Consider the following 16516-nt stretch of genomic DNA (forward strand, 5'->3'; position numbering starts at 1 on the left):
CTTCATCAAACCATTCAACTTCAGCTTCTTCAGCATTGCTGGTTGGGGCATCGCCCTGGATTACTGTGATGCTGAATGCTTTGCCTTGGAAACGAACAGAGATCATTCTGTCATTTTTGAGATTACACCCAAATACTGCATTTCAGACTCTTTTGTTACCTATGAGTGTTACTCCATTTCTTCTAAGGGATCTTGCACACAGTAGTACATATAATGGTCATCTGAATTAAATTCGACCATTCCAGCCCATTTCAGTTCACTGATTCCTAAAATATCAACGTTCACCCCTCCCATCTGATATTTTCCATTTCCAATGTACCTTGGTTCATGGATCTAACATTCCAGGTTCCTATGCTATACTGTTCTTTGCATCAGACTTTACTTCCACCATCAGTCACATCCACAGCTGGGCATTGTTTTCGCTTTGGCTCCTTCTCTTCGTTCTTTCTTGAGTTATTTCTCCACTTTTCTCCAGTTGCTGGACAGCCTCATGTAAATCTGTGAAGTCAAATCACACCCTCACACGATACACAAAAATAAACTCAACATGGATCCAAGGGTTAAATAGAAAACATGACACCATAAACCTGCTAGAAGAGAACACAGGCAAAACTTTCTCCGACATAAATTGCAGGATCACCGTTGGAAGTCCCAGGATGAAACAGACAGACTCTTACAGTTTATATTACAGTTTAGGTCTGCCTTAATAAAATACAACAGCCTGGGAGATTTAAACATAGATAGTTTTCACAGTTTTTCACAGAGACAGTTTTTCACAGTTCTAGAGGCTAGAAGTACATGATCAATTTGTCGGTGTGTTTGCTTTTTGTGAAGCCTCTTACTTGCATTTCAGAATTTCTTTTAATTTTGCACTGATGCACTTGGTTTTAGTGGCATATTGTTTCCTCTACAGGATGCTCCTGAATTAAGTACTTGATAAAATATTTGAGCCATCAGATCTGTGTGCTTTTATTTTATAGCTATTTTGAAACCCTCACTATTTTTTCTATTTATTTGTTCTGGACCTAATTCCTATCAAAGGGTTCAAAAATAATAAAGTTTATTTCCTACAAAATTTCCATAATAATTGGCACTGAATTATGAAAATGAGTCTAAATTGATATAAGTTGTGCCAGTGGTTCCTATCATGAATTCTTGATGATATTCCTCCTTTTCCTTTTGTCTCTTCCAATATACTTCCCAGGTATTTTGTCTCATTCCATTTCTTTACCAATACTTTCATTGACAGTTCCATTCAATGGGTGAAGGTGAGGAAAGTACTAGTATTAGGGGAGAGACTCATGTCAGGGAAGTGAAGAATCCAGAGGGATGCACATGGTTTGTGTCAATCCCTAATGTGTGTGATTTCAGCATTTCTTCCTCGTGAGACCATTATTTTCAGGGATCATGGAAAAGAAATTGCCTGTCAAGTAGAGCCAGTTGTCTCCTAAGGCTGCTAATTAGAAACTTGTAATTGTTTCCAGTAATTAACAACTGAGAAAAAAGTTTCCATAAATGTTCTCAGCTCCCAAGTCTTTACTCCCATCGCTGCTGCAGGTGAAATGATAATTGCAGTTCTGATGGGAGGGGAGGGGAGCACAGCGTCTCAAACCCATATATCAGGATCTGGCTGCCTCCCTCCCACACACATACTGGGTATAATGACCATCCCACCGAGCCCTTGTCCTGGCAGCTGGAAGGTATATTCATTGTACTTTTGACTGAGCAGCAGAGTCTGTGAGAGAAAGGAAGTTCAAGATTCTTGGTAAGTGATCACATCAGAAACTGACACCAAAAGCAATTTGTTGACATTCTAACAAATCTGGTACTTCGGTTTATGAAGGACACAAGAATACATGCTTTATAAGTGCCCAATTTTCCTCTGTGTCTTGTATGTTAATGTCAACTGCAAATATTAATTCATTGCTAATATATTCACTCAGCTCTGAAAATAACATACTGATACAGTGTATGACTGGACAATAATAATTTTGTTTTGTCTTAAATTGTTTTATCACATGTTAGTGTTTTATGCCCTAAGGTTTATTGCCTACATATGATTATTCAAACATTTCTATAATACATGTTATTTTAGTTGTGATTCTGTCATGGGAACTAAAGAGTCTTTCTATTGCCATCCTCCGAGTTACACCTTCTCATCTTCATGACATTGCCTTTTCGTGAGGCAGGTTTCTGCTGTATTCTACTGCCAGCAGTGATTTTCATGTGTTAAGATGCTAAGAGTTAATTCATAATACATGGTACCATAGAATAAAGCTTTGCAAATAAGTGGAAGCATGTGATATGAAAATTTAAAAATACCACAGGTCTATAAACAGAAAAACTGTGAAATCAAAATCCAATATAGATCTGGTTTATTATATGCCTGCAACAAACTAGATGTTTGGCTTTGCTGGTGATCAGTGCACTCTCTTTTTGCTTTTGGCCAGGCATCAAAGTTCATGAGATTTTAGATCCTGGACCAGGGATTGAACTTGGACCCTCTGTGGTGGAATGCAGCGTGTTAATCATTTAAGCACCTGGGAGGTTCCTCAAACCACTGTCTTGAGTATCCCAGTGGGATTCAGTCCTCACTCTGCACTAAGAAGCAGGTTTGACAAAGACTTAACCTGTCTGGGGGTAGGTAACGCTCACCTGTATAACTAAGGTCTCTTCTGTTCCTGCCTAATAAATTTGGGAAGAATAAAGAAGTGATCACATGAGTCTTCATTGATTAATTTTACATATTAGTTCATTAAATGTTATACATGGAACCTTTTAAAGGCTGCTGGTAAGAGAAACACAAGAAGCAAATATTTCCAAGTGGGAACTATTGTTAAGTGGAGAATATTGGATTTCAGTTGACATGATGCACGTAACGCATGCCTCATATTTCCATGCAGGACATTCTAACTCAAAAGTACCAGTGACTGTGAACTGAGAGGATGGCCAGCAGCTTTCTCATAATAGGCATGATCATCGTAACACAGACCGTGGTTGGAATTCTGGGGAATTTCTCACTCCTTTGCAGTTATATCATCCTTCACTTCATGGGTTATAGATTAAGGTCCACAGACTTGTTCCTTAAGCACCTGATTGTGGCCAACTCCTTGGTCCTCCTCTGTAAAGGAGTGCCACACACAATGGCAGTCTTTGGGTGGAAGCATATCCGCAGTGATTTTGGCTGCAAACTTCTCTTCTTTCTGCACAGAGTGGGGAGGGGAGTGTCCATCAGTAGCATCTGCCTCTTGAGTGTCTTTCAGGTGATCACGATCAGTCCCTGGAACTCCAGGTGGGCAGTGTTGAAAGTAACGGCTCCCAAGTACGTGGTTCTCTCTATTTTCCTGTGTTGGATCCTGCAAATGCTGGTAAATGTCATTTTTCCTTTCCATATGACTGGCAAATGGAGTGGCAAAAACATCACAGAGGAAAAAGATTTCGGCTATTGTATTTCTATTCTTACTGACAAAACTGGAGATGCCTTGTATGCAGCATTGCTATTATTCCCTGATGTTTTATGTTTGGGGCTCACGCTCTGGGCCGGCGGCTCCATGGTTCTCATCCTGTACAGACATAAGCAGCAGGTCCAGCACATTCGTAGGACTGACGCCTCCTCCAGGTCCTCCCCTGAGTCCAGAGCTACTAAATTCATCCTTCTCCTCGGGAGCACCTTTGTGTACTTTTATATTCTTTCCTCCACCTGTCAAGTTCTTTTGGCTCTTTTAGATCAGCCCAGCCAGTTCCTTGTGGACATCACTATAATCATTGCAGCGTGTTTCCCAACTGTCAGCCCCTTTCTGCTCATGACCCATAACTCCAGTGTACACAGGCTCTATTTTGCCGGGATAAGAAGTGCAAAGTCCTCTACTATTATGAGAAAAGTGTGAGTTTTATTTATTTCTATAATGAGCAGTTGCCAGTTCATTTATTCACCCTCAGAATCCTACTTTAAATTTTGAAATCTCAAGATAATATTATACTGGACATGTCAAATATCTTCTTCAATATAAAGACCATTTGAAATATATTGTCATGAAATATGAATATATCAGTGAAGTTTTCTTGTAGAAAAGGAGTTCAGGTTTATGCAATAACAACAGGTCTTTACAATATTGTAGTGTTTTTCTCCCATACATGATGTGAATCAGTCATGGATTAACATGTGTTCCTCATCCTGAACTCCCCTCCCACCTCCCTCTTAGGGTCATCCTAGGGCACCATCCCTGAGCACTTGTCTCATGCATCAAACCTGGACTGGCAATCTGTTTCACAATTGACAATATTCATGTTTCAATGCTATTCTCTCAGATCATCCCACCCTCGCCTTCTCCCACAGAGTCCAAAAGTCTATTCTATACATCTGTGTCTCTTTTTCTGTCTTGCATATAGAGTTATCATCACCATCTTTCTAAATTGCATATATATGTCTTAGTATACTGTATTGATGTTTTTCGTTCTGGCTTACTTCACTCTGTATAACAGGCTCCAGTTTCATCCACCTCATTAGAACTGATTTAAATGTTAAGAGAGATGGCAGTATTTATTAGAAAGAGTCTTGCAGGGAGATTAGCACATTAAAATATTTTCATATAGAAATGAGCAGTTTGAAGTGAAGTACAATAAAAAACATGCCGAAAGAAAACTATATTTCAGCAGATTTTTCAAACTTAAATATATTTGACATATAACATTGTGTAAATTTAAAGTGAAAGATTTGGTAATTTGTTACATGTAATTATTGTAATGTGACTGCCATTACAACCACATATCACAATGCAGAACTCTTCCTTTATGTTAATTTTTTCATTGAATTTTAGTTGATTTACAGTATTATGGTAGTGGCAGAGGTACAACATTGTGCTTCAATATATAGGTTATATTTTGTTTTAAGCTATTATGAGCTACTGGCCATATTCCCTGTGCTGTAAAGTATGCCCTTGTAGTTTATTTATTTTATGTGTGGTAGTGTGTACTTCTGAATCTTTACTCTGTCTTGCCCCTTCCCACTTTCTCTCCTCACTGGTGAACACTAGTTTATTCCCTATGTGTGAGAGTCTTTTTCTACTCCATTATTTTCATCCATTTGTACTAGTTTTAGATTTCATATGTCAGGTGAAAATATACAGTATTTGTCTTTCTCTGTCTGACTTAATTCAATAAACAGAATGATATCCAGGTCCATCTATGTTAGAAGCAGCAAAATTTTATTCTTAAGGGGTGAGGAATATTCCATTCTGTGTGTGTGTGTGTGCGTGTGTGTGTACTGAATTCATTAGTTAGTTTTCTGGTAGATACTTTAGGGTTTTCTATATAAAGTATCATTTCTCTATAGTAGTGACAGTGTTACTTCTTCTCTTAGGCGTTGGAAGTCTCTTATTAAATCTTTGTCCAAATGCTGTGGCTAGGACCTGCACACTGTTAAACCAGAATGGCAAGAGTGAGCATCCTCCCCTTGGTCCTAATTTTAGAGGAAAAAGCCTTCAGATATGGGTTTGCCATAAATGGCCTTTATTTTGTTGAGATGTATTTTCTCTATGCCCATTTTTCTGAGAGTATTTACCATGAATGGATGCTAGATTTTGTCAATGCTTTTTCTACATCTACTGACACAATCTCGTGTTTCTCTTCCTTTTCTTAATGTAATGTATCAAGTGGATTGATTTGTGGATTTTTAAACATCCCTGTATCTCTGGAAGAATGATACATGATAATCTTTTATGATACATTTTATAGATTGTTCAAGTCTGTCTGCTAATATTTTCTTGAAAACTTTTTCCACCATATTCTTCAAGAAAATGATCTGTAATTTTATGTAGGGTCTCTTTATAGTACTGATATCAGTGTAGAGATAGCCTGATAGAATAATTGTAAGAGTGTTCCCCTCCTCTTCAACTTTGTGGAAGAGTTTAAGAAGGATAGATGTTAGTTTTAAAAATGTTTCATAGGATCACATGTGACACCATCAAGTCCTGGACATTGTTTTCTGGGTGGTTTTTGCTTCAGTTCAGTTCAGTTCAGTCACTCATCTTGTCCTTCTCTTTGCGACCCATTGCACCGCAGTACACCAGGCCACCCTGTCTGTCAGGGAATGTTTAACAGAAGGATTCCTACGTGCTGTTACTCATAAATCCTCTGTTCCTTATCAGTGGAACAGCAAGCTGCTCCCAGGGCTGGGGTCAGTATGTGAGACAGGCTTGGGTCTCCGTCAGTAAATATTCTCTTTATGAGAAAACTGCTTTGTCTCGATCCTCTTTCATGAGCTATGGATTGTCTCTTGACCTTATGACCATCGTTAATCCCTTTTTCCCTTGGTAATTTCTGTATGTTTAGTTTTCTGATCTTTATCATTGTCGAAAGAAATTCCTTGTACAACAGCCTACATATACTCACAAAAAGATAATTAAAGCGCCTTTGCTCCATCTGAGCTTAGGTCCCCATGCCTTTTTTGACTCTCTCTCTATCCATTAAAGGACCCCAACATGTGGTGCCCAGAACAGGGACTCTGGTATACGTGGCATTTCAGACGGAGTGACTCAGGGCCTATTGAGGTCAGTAAGTACTAAGAGATGGGTCAAACGGCTAAAAAAAAAACCCCATTTCTCTACTTAACTTCAAACAGCTGGAAAGCCCCATCATCTCTCTACTTTAATTCATCATTTGTTTAAAGTTCAGGGACTTTTTGGTTTCACGCCAATAAATAGAATCTTGCCTTTCAACAGTGGTTAATTGTAATCCTTGGTTCCCTGAGAAAGACAGTTTTGATTTAGAAATTTGGCACTGGGTCAAAGCAAATGTTGATTGAGCCATCAAATGGAGAAAAAAATATTCCAGGCGATTTCTGGCCCCTTTGGGCTCTCTTTAAAGCTGTAATTCTGCCATTTTAAGGTAACTTCTAGCCTTCCTAATATTCAAGAACAGACAGAACACTTATTACATGAATATAAATTAAATGATATAACTTTACAAAAGGCCCAATTAGAACAACATAACATGATTCAGAATTTTCCTACAAGCCGTGCCCCGGCTGCTCTGAATGCTCTGCCTCTGCCAGCAGGCAAAAATCCAAAAGTCTCTCCTTCGCTAGAATCTAATGATTCTAACAACGACTCTCCTGAGACACTTTTTGACATCAAAACTGGCAATCTATTTTTAGATAATAATGATAAGTCCTTAGTACAGGCTCATATTTGCAAAAACTCAGTTCGTACTCACTCTCCACCATGACAGAAACTCTCTGAATTACTGGCTTTGCAATCACAAGTATCTGAACCCTATGGTTTGTCCGCCTTTCCAGTTGTAAGAAATCCTGATGCTCAAGGGCACATAATACCTCAATATGAAGGTATTAGTTTCTTTTACAGGCAACAAATGAAAAAGGCTGTAACAGTGTATGGCCCACATTCACCTTTTCTAAATCCAGCTTGTACATCTGGAAGTTCTTGGTTCACATACTGTTGAATCTTGGCTTGGAGAATTTTGATCATTACTTTGCTAGCCTGTGAGATGAGTGCAATCGTGTGGTAGTTTGAACACTCTTTGGCATTGCCTTTCTTTGGGATTGGAATGAAAATAGACCTTTTCGAGTACTGTGGCCACTGATGAGTTTTCCAAATTTGCTGGTGTATTGAGTGGAGCACGTTCACAGTGACATCTATTTCGGCTTGAAATAGCTCAGTGGAATTCCATAAGCTCCACTAGCTTTTTTCATCATGATGCTTCCTAAGGCCCATTTGACTTCAGACTCCAGGATGTCTGGCTCTAGGTGAGTATGAGTGATCACATCATCATGGTTATCTCGGTTATTAGATTTTTTTGTATAGTCTTCTGTGTATTCTTGCCACCTCTTCTTAATATCTTCTGCTTCTGTTAGGTCCATACCATTTCTGCCCTTTACTGCGCCCATCTCTACATGAAATGTTCCCTTCGTATCTCCAATTTTCTTGAGGAGATACCTAGCCTTTCTCATTCTATTGGTTTCCTCTATTTCTTTGCATTGATCACTGAGGAAGGCTTTCTTATCTCTCCTTGTTATTCCCTGGAAGTCTGCATTCAGATGGGTATATCTGTCCTTTTCTCCTTTTCCTTTATCGTGTCTTTTTTTCTAAGCTGATTGTAAGGCCTCCCCAGAGAACCATTTTGACTTTTTGCATTTCTTTTTCTTGGGCATGGTCTTGAACAGTGCCTCCTTTACAATGTCACCAACCTCCGTCCACAGTTCTTGAGGCACTCTGTCTGTCAGATCTAATCACTCGAAACTGTTTGTCACTTCCACTGTATAATTGTAACAGATTTGATTGAGGTCATACCTGAATGGTTAGTGGTTTTCTGTACTTTCTTCAATTTCATTCTGAATTTGGCAGTAAGGAGTTCATGATCTGAGCCACAGTCAGCTCCTGGTCTTGTTTTTGCTGACTGTATAGAGCCTCTCCATCTTTGGCTGCAAAGAATATAATCAATCTGCTTTTGGTGTTGACCATCTGGTGATGTCCATCTGGTGTAGAGTTGTGTCTTGTGTTGTTGAAAGAGGGTGTTCCTAAGACCTGTGGGTTGTCTTGGTAAAACTCTGTTAGCCTTTGCCCTGCTTCATTTTGTACTCCAAGGCCAAACTTGCCTGTTACTTCAGGTATCAGGGTCTTTTCCAGTGAGTCAGCTCTTCACATCAGGTGGTCAAAGTATTGGAGTTTCAGGTTGAACATCAGTCCTTCCAATGAATATTCAGGACCGATTTCCTTTAGGATGGACTGATAGGATCTCCTTGCAGACCAAGGAACTCTCAAGAGTCTTCTCCAACATCACAGTTGAAAATCACCAATTTTTCTGCACTGAGCTTTCTTTATAGTCCAACTCTCACATAAATACATGACTATTGGAAAAACCACAGCCTTGACTAGATGGACCTTTGTGGACAAAGTCACGTCTCTGCTTTTTAATATGCTGTCTAGGTTGGCCATAAATTTCCTTCCAAGGAGTAAGTGTCTTTTAATTTCATGGCTGCAATCACCATATGCAGTGATTTTGGAGACCTCAGAATACAGTCTGATACTGTTTCCACTGTTTCTCCATCTATTTGCCATGAAGTGATGGGACCAGATGCCATGATTTTAGTGTTCTGAGTGTTGAGATTTAAGCCAACTTCTCCACTCTCTTCTTTCACTTTCCTCAAGAGGCTCATTAGTTCTTCTTCACGTTCTGCCATAAGGGTGGTGCCATGTGCATATCTCAGGTTATAGATATTTCTCCAGGCAATCTTGAGATCAGCTTGTGCTACTTCCAGCCCAGCACTTCTGATGATGTATTCTGCATATAAGTTAAATAAGCAGGGTGACAATACACGGCCTTAATGTATTCCTTTTCCTATTTGGGACCAGTCTGTTGTTTCATATCCAGTTCTAACTGTTGCTTCCTGACCTGCATACACGTTTCTCAAGAGGCAGGTCAGGTGGTCTGGTATTCCAACACTTTCAGAATTTTCCACACTTTATAGTGATCCACACAGTCAATGGCTTTGGCACAGTCAATAAGGCAGAAATAGATGTTTTTCAGAACTCCCTTGCTTTTTCGATGATCCAGAGGATGTTGGTATTTGATCACCCATTCCTCTGTCTTTTCTAAAACCAGTTGAACGTCTCGAAGTTCACAGTTCATGTGTTGCTGAAGCTTGACTTGGAGAATTTTGAGCATTACTTTACTAGTGTGTGAGATGAGAGCAATTCTGCAGTAGCTTGAGCATTTTCTGGCATTGCCTTTCTTTGGGACTGGAATGAAAATGGACCTTTTCCAGTCCTGTGGCCACTGCTGAGTTTTCCAAATTTGCTGACATATTGAGTGCAGCACATTCACAGCATCATTTTTCAGGAGTCGAAACAGCTCAACTGGAATTCCATCACCTGTACTAATTTTGTTTGTAGTGATCCTTCCTAAGGCCCACTTGACTCCACATTCCAGGATGTCTGGCTCTAGGTGAGTTTGAGTGATCACATCATCATGATTATTTGGGTCATCAAGATTTCTTTGGTACAGTTCTTCTGTGTATTCTTGCCACCTCTTCTTAATATCTTCTGATTCTGTTAGGTCCATACGATTCCTGTCCTTTACTGAGCCCATCTTTGCATGAAGTGTTCCCTTGGTATCTAATTTTCTTGAAGAGATCTCTAGTCTTTCCCATTCTATTTTTTTTTTTCCTGTATTTTTTGCATTGATTGGTAAGGAAGCTTTTCTTATCTCTCCTGCCTATTCTTTGGAACTCTGCATTCAGATGGGTATATCTTTCCTTTTCTCCTTTGTTTTTTGCGTCTCTTCTTTCACAGCTATTTCTAAGGCCTCCTCAGACAGCCATTTTGCTTCTTTTCATTCAAGATTATCTATTTCCTCCTAATTCAGCCTTTAACGACTTTTCCTAGAAATTTGGTCAATTAAGTGGGTTTGGGTTTTTTCTTTAGATTTTTCTCACACATTTGAAGTAGGCCTGTATTGATATAAAGTTTTCTCTTCAAACTGTGTTTACTGTGTTCCATCAATTTTGGAAAGTTGTGTTTTTGTTCCCATTTGTCTTCTGGTAATTTCTGATTTACTCTTGATTTCTTTTTTGAACCTATCATATTTTAGTAGTGTGTTGTTTAGTCTCTATGTGTTTGTCTCTTTGCAGATTTACATCTGAGAAAAGTCTCTTGCAGGAATCATAGTGAAGGAGCTCGTTTTTTGTTTTGAATCCAGTCAGGTGCTGGAACAGAAACCCTGTGGGTCGGGCCTAAGGTGAATTTCTTTCTTCTAAGTGTGTGTTTTTCCTCTCCACACAGTGGGTGCATTTCCCCAGGGGAAAATGACCTCTGAATCAATTGGGAACCAAGGGCAGATAGGGGTCTGATGCTTGGTCTATGTAGTTACCAATGGCTGTGCTGTCGCAGCCTCAAGTGTAAGTTCCCATTGTCCTTCCCAGTTGAAGCCTGCTCCCTGTCTTTGCAGCCCCCACCCTGTTATGGAGCTGCTCTTTACAGCTTGCAGAAGATCACATGGATCCTAAGCGTTGGTTGAGAAGTGAGCTGTTGCCGAACAGCTCTGTCCCAGAACCAGGTTGCTCTGTGTCCTTAGGTGAAGTTTTCTCTCTGGTTGTAGGCGCTCTGCATCCAGTGCAGGGATATCACATGGATTGAGTTGGGCAGAAGCATTTGCTGTGTTCAGGCTGGGGCACATCAGTAGGTGGTAGGCGGTCCTAGGAAACTCTGCAGCCACGAGAGCAGACCTGTCTGTCTTGTCTAGGCAACAGGTCCCCTGTGCCTCTAAACTTTCCCCATCCTCTGTCACTCCTGCACTGTTGTGAAACTGGTCCTCAGGGCTGGCAGTTCTTTGCATGTGATATCAGGGAATGAGCTGTAGTGAAGGAGCTGTCATATGTTCTCCGGGTTGCTTCTGGGGGGTTTCTTGAATCAACAGCAACAGTGGCTGCCACTGCTCCACCCAGGCACTGCCCTGGCTGTTGGTTACCTCTGTGTCCCTCCATCAACTCTTCCTTCATAGTGGCTTTTGCAGATACAGTGCCATGGAGGGAGGAGGACTGGTGTATTCATTCCACTGGGGCTGGGGTGTGTGGTGAGTTGATTGTGGGAAATCAGCAGCTCCTTGAGTAGAACTCTGTCTTCCCTGCCTCACGGGCTAGGCAATGTGTGCTCCTCATGAGCATAGTCCTGCCTTCCTATAGCCCTTCTTCTCATCCCAGCACTTCTCCCACCAGAAAATGTGGTTTGCATCAAACACACAGGACTCTAGGACTGGGGTACCAATCTGTGGTTCAAACTACTCACTCACCAGGGTATCCATTTCTCTGAGTTGTCAGTCATGGGTTCAGCTCCTGGCTCCATTGCTCACAGATAGATCATATATTGGAACACAAAAATCTCAACAAATTTAAGTAGAAGTCACATATAACCTATATTCCACTCACAATGGTATGAAATGAAGAAGCCATCTTTGATTCGAGAACTAGAAAAGTGAGAGGGGAGTTTACAGCAAAACGGGCCCACCTAATGAAAGAAAGAAAATCTCGAATAATGTTCTAGCCATACATCTAAAGAAACTAGAAGAAGAGGAACAAACAAAGCCCTGAGTCAGGAATGAAGGAAATGATAAAATCAGTGTCGAAATAAATAAAGCAGACACTAGAAAGTGTAGAAAAGATCAATCAGGGACTTCCCTGGTGTTCCAGTAGCTAAGACTCCAAGCTCCCAATGCAGGGGCCCTGGGTTTGATCCATGGTCCAGAATCTCAATAGTACATTGGACAACTAAGACTTCACATGCTGAAACTAAAGATGCCTAGTGCCACAACTAAGACATAGTGCACCCAGATAAATGAATAAATATTGTTAAAATATTCTTTACAAATATTTTAAAAATATATTTTGGAGAAAGAACTGGCAACCCACTCCAGTATTCTTGCCTGGAGAATCCTGCAGATGGAGGAGCCTGGTGGGCTGCTATCCATGGGGTCACACAGAGTCAGAGACGACTGAAGAGACTTAGCATTAGCATTTTTTTAAAAAGATCAATCAAACTAAAACCTGGTTGTTTGAAAAGGGAAACAACATTGAGAAACATTTAATTAGACTCACTTTAAGAAAACAGAGAGAGAGAGAGAAGGCTCTGATCAATAAATTATGAAACAAGAGGAAAAAGAGCAATATTACACAACAATACAAAGAATTATGCCAATATTGTGAACATCTATCTATGCCAACAAACTTGGACAGACCAGGAGAAATGGACCAATTTTTAGAATAATACAACCTTCCAAGACTAAATCATGAAGTAGAAAACCTGACTAGACTGATCATTCGTCCAGTGCTTGAAATAGTCATAGAAAACTTCCCCAAACAAAAGTTCAGGACGAGATGGCTTCACAGGTGAATTCTATCAAACATTCAAGGAGTTAATACCTATGCTTCCCAAGCACTTCTAAAACAAAAACAAAAAAACCCTGAGGAGTAGAGAATGCTTCTTACCTCATTTTATGAGGCCAACATGACTGATACCAAAAGCCCAAAATGGCAATATATATGAAGAAAATTACAGGGCAGATTCTCTCATAAACATAGGTGCAAGAACCCTCACAAAATATTAGAAAATTGCATGCAATAATACATTGAAAGTCTCCTATGGGCCCAAATTCACCTTGGTAACATCTACTTGTAGGAAGGAGGAGCTGGAACTGCAGGACGTGGCAGAGGACCCATTCATGAATTCCACAATTTGTCATCTAATCATAGCTTCCCTGGTAGCTCAGCTGGTAAAGAATCCACCTGCAATGCAGGAATCCCCTCATTTCTTTACTCAGCTTCAAACGGCTGGAAATCCCCATCATCTCTCTACTTTTCTTCACCATTTGTTGAAAGCTAGGGACGTTTGGTTTCGCACCAACAAGTAGAGGGTTGCCTTTCAACAGTGGTTAATTGGAATCCTTGGTTCCCTGAGAAAGACAGTTTTGATTTAGAAATTTGGCACTGGGTCAAAGAAAATGTTGAACAAGCCACCAAACGGAGAAAAAAATATTCCAGGAGATTTCTGGCCCCTTTGGGCTCTCATTAAAGCTGTAATTCTGCCATTTCAAGGTAACTTCTAGCATTCCTAATATTCAAGAACAGACAGAACACTTATTACATGAATATAAATTAAATGATATAACTTTACAAAAGGCCCAATTAGAACAACATAACATGTTTCAGAATTTTCCTACAAGCCCTGCCCCGGCTGCTCCAAAGGCCCCTCCTCTGCCAGCAGGCACAAATCCAAAAGTCTCTCCTTCACTGGAACCTAATGATTCTAACAACGACTCTCCTGAGACACTTTTTGACATCAAAACTGGCAATCCTAAATTCAAACCAGTAATATGTGAACAGAAGTGACATGGGCATCTTCTAGAAAGCATTCCTAAGTGGGGAAATAATCCTTCCTCCTCCTTCCTGTGCTCTGGAATGTGGACCTGATGGCAGGAGTGGGTGCAGCCATCCCAGGCCAGGAAGTGATCTGAGAAGTGCAGGCCCAGCAAGGCAGCAGGACAAGACGGGCAGAGCCCAGGGTTCCTGATGCTGTTAAGGCCCACTTGGGTTACCCATCACCTGGGAGAGTTAAACGTATGTTACTTTGGGGTTTCATCACTTGGCATGTCACCCAGATTTTAACTGATGCAGGTGCCAAAGAGCCCTTGGAAGGAGCAGCAGATGATGCAGATGGTATGTGTAAGGTTTCACAGAAGACGTGGCACCCGAGTGAAATCTGGCCTTGCAGGGTGGTGGGGACCTTGGTGTTTGGTGGCAGGTTGCTTTCACCAGCTCAGCTCTCGTGTTACTGAGTCCCTGTTGTTTGTTAGAGCAGCAAACCCTGGGGGATGAGGTCGAAGGAGACCCTTTTCTTCTTCATGCTAGCTGACGTTCATTTCCTAAGGACAGGGCCTGTGGTTTAACCTCAGCCTAATGCTCTCCGCACCCCGCTGCCTCACACACACATACATGTGCCTTCCTAAATGTAAATACTTCAAGGACTGAGTGAGTGAGGAGTTAATGGGGTGGGGACATGGGTAGTGAAATCACTTGGAGCATGATGTTGGATGTTCTGGCTTAGCCAGCAGCCTGCCAATAATGAATGATCCCTGGTGTCCCACTTACATTTTCCTGCCTTTCAACCCATCCCCCAACACTTAGTGACTTAAAACAGTGAAACGTATCATCCCTTATCATTCTGCACTCTGGCCTGGCTCATCGGGAAGGTTCTGCTCCGTGTGATATCTGCTGGGCCTGCAACGTCCAAGGTGACTTCTTCACTCCCGAGTCTGGCCCTCAGCCAAGGCCTGGTGTATCCTCTCCCAGCATTTGGCGGGTCCAGGGTGGCTGGACCTCTTTATTCAATGGCTGATGGCTCCAGAGCAGTTTCTAAGAGACCAAGTCACAGGTTCCAAGTGCCTTTAAACCTCTGCTTGCCTCACAGGCCAAGTAAAGTCACATGGCCAGGCCCGAGTCAGTGTGGGAGGGGCTGCTCAAATTGTGAGTGCCGAGTGTGGTCCTTTGCAGACTGCTGATGTCACAGTCCTCACATGTGTGGTCCAGAGATATCTGAGCTCCACTGCTGATGTGCAGAGGCATTGAGAGCATAAGGAGATGAGGCTGACTCCAGGGCGTGTATTTTGGAGTGAGCTGAAGATGGAAGCTTTAGCCTGGAAGGCAGAAGAAATCGCAGAGGGTTTTGGCAAAGTAGTGACAGCATCCGAATTGAAGGGCAGGATGAGGCTAAGAAACCTGAGAGAATTCTGGTCTAAGTGAGGTGGAGTAGGTGGAGTGAGGGAAGTGGCAGGTAATGAGGGTGACGAGATTCCCAAGGAGGTATATTGGGACTTGGTGACACCTGGATTAGGGGAGTAAAGGGAAGGATGCAGTCACCTTGGCACCCAGGACTCAGATCTTCCCTGTCTCAGCAACCCCCACTCCCTGGGAAACATTCTTGGTTCCTGCAAACCCACACATGGTTCAGCATCTCCAGTCTTTTGCGTGTAACATGAACCTCTACTTGGAAGGCCTGCCTTCTCATTTGTCAGGGGAACGAGTAACTCAGTGTGCAGAGTGGGAAAGTGATATCGAGTGGCACAATGAATGTGGAGGAGTCAGAGTGTAGGGGTCAGATCCTGAGGAGCCTCTAAATAGCATGGCGAGGGGCTTGAAGTTTCCCTGAGGGATGGGGACCAGTAAGACTTGGGGAGATCTTTCCAGGGTCAACAAAGCCCGGAGCCAGGGAAGAGGCTGGGATGATGGTCCTGGAAGTGAAGACCTCAGCTGGGCAGTGGTCGAGGACAGAGGGCTGAGGGATCGAGAAAGTGGACTTGATGCCACCAACCCTTTCCAAACCCACAAGAAATTACACAAAGAGCAGCCAGAAGGAAGGCCCGTCTCTCCTGTCCCTGGTTCTCATCAGAATATCCAAAGTCTCAGCACACGCCTGTCATCAGTCCTCCCCTGCCCAGCTGTGTATTCCAGACGGAAGAACAGCCCCAGAGTGTGTTGTGGGTGTGATGTGGGCTCTTACAGAGCAACCAGACCAGAACTCCACAAATCTCCCAGAGGAAAGAAAATGCCTCAGTTTCCTCTGGTAGTTTAAGAGCCTCTTCAGCCCAGCCAAAGACAGAAGCTGGCCCTACAAGTTAGATGAGGACAAGTGGGCCATGGCTGGCTTAGTAGCACTGCAGGAGCTGTGATGCGCATTGCAGAAATTCTTTTATATGAGTCACTGGGGGCAGAACCTGATCTGACCTGAACTGCTCTATTGACAAAAGCTAACTGAGACTGCTGTGTAGAGTTTTATCCCTTTTCTGTGGAATAGAAAGTACAGCAGAAATGTCCTTGTGTCTGGAATACATGGAATATACTGAATTAATAGTAAAAACCACCCCCAAAGAGAAGCACAGGCCCCGATGGTTTCACTGAGTTCTACCAAAACATTTGCAAAATTAATAACCAGTTCTTCTCAAACTCTTCCAAAAA

At 41.8% G+C, this 16516-nt stretch overlaps 1 protein-coding gene across 1 annotated transcript; it reads left to right on the top strand.

Moving 5' to 3' along the window:
* Window positions 1-2945: 2945 nt before the first annotated feature.
* On the top strand, window positions 2946-3887 carry LOC133054788 (vomeronasal type-1 receptor 4-like). Its single transcript, XM_061140109.1, has one exon. It carries the CDS (start codon window positions 2946-2948, stop codon window positions 3885-3887), a length of 942 nt encoding a protein of 313 aa, XP_060996092.1.
* The last annotated feature ends 12629 nt before the right edge of the window (window positions 3888-16516 follow it).

The sequence above is a fragment of the Dama dama genome, chromosome 4 (genome assembly GCF_033118175.1).
Source record: "Dama dama isolate Ldn47 chromosome 4, ASM3311817v1, whole genome shotgun sequence".
In the NCBI taxonomy this organism is placed as follows: domain Eukaryota; kingdom Metazoa; phylum Chordata; class Mammalia; order Artiodactyla; family Cervidae; genus Dama; species Dama dama.

Coding starts and splice junctions, on each gene's coding strand:
- LOC133054788 (XM_061140109.1), top strand. CDS start 2,946: ATGGCCAGCAGCTTTCTCATAATAGGCATGATCATCGTAACACAGACC.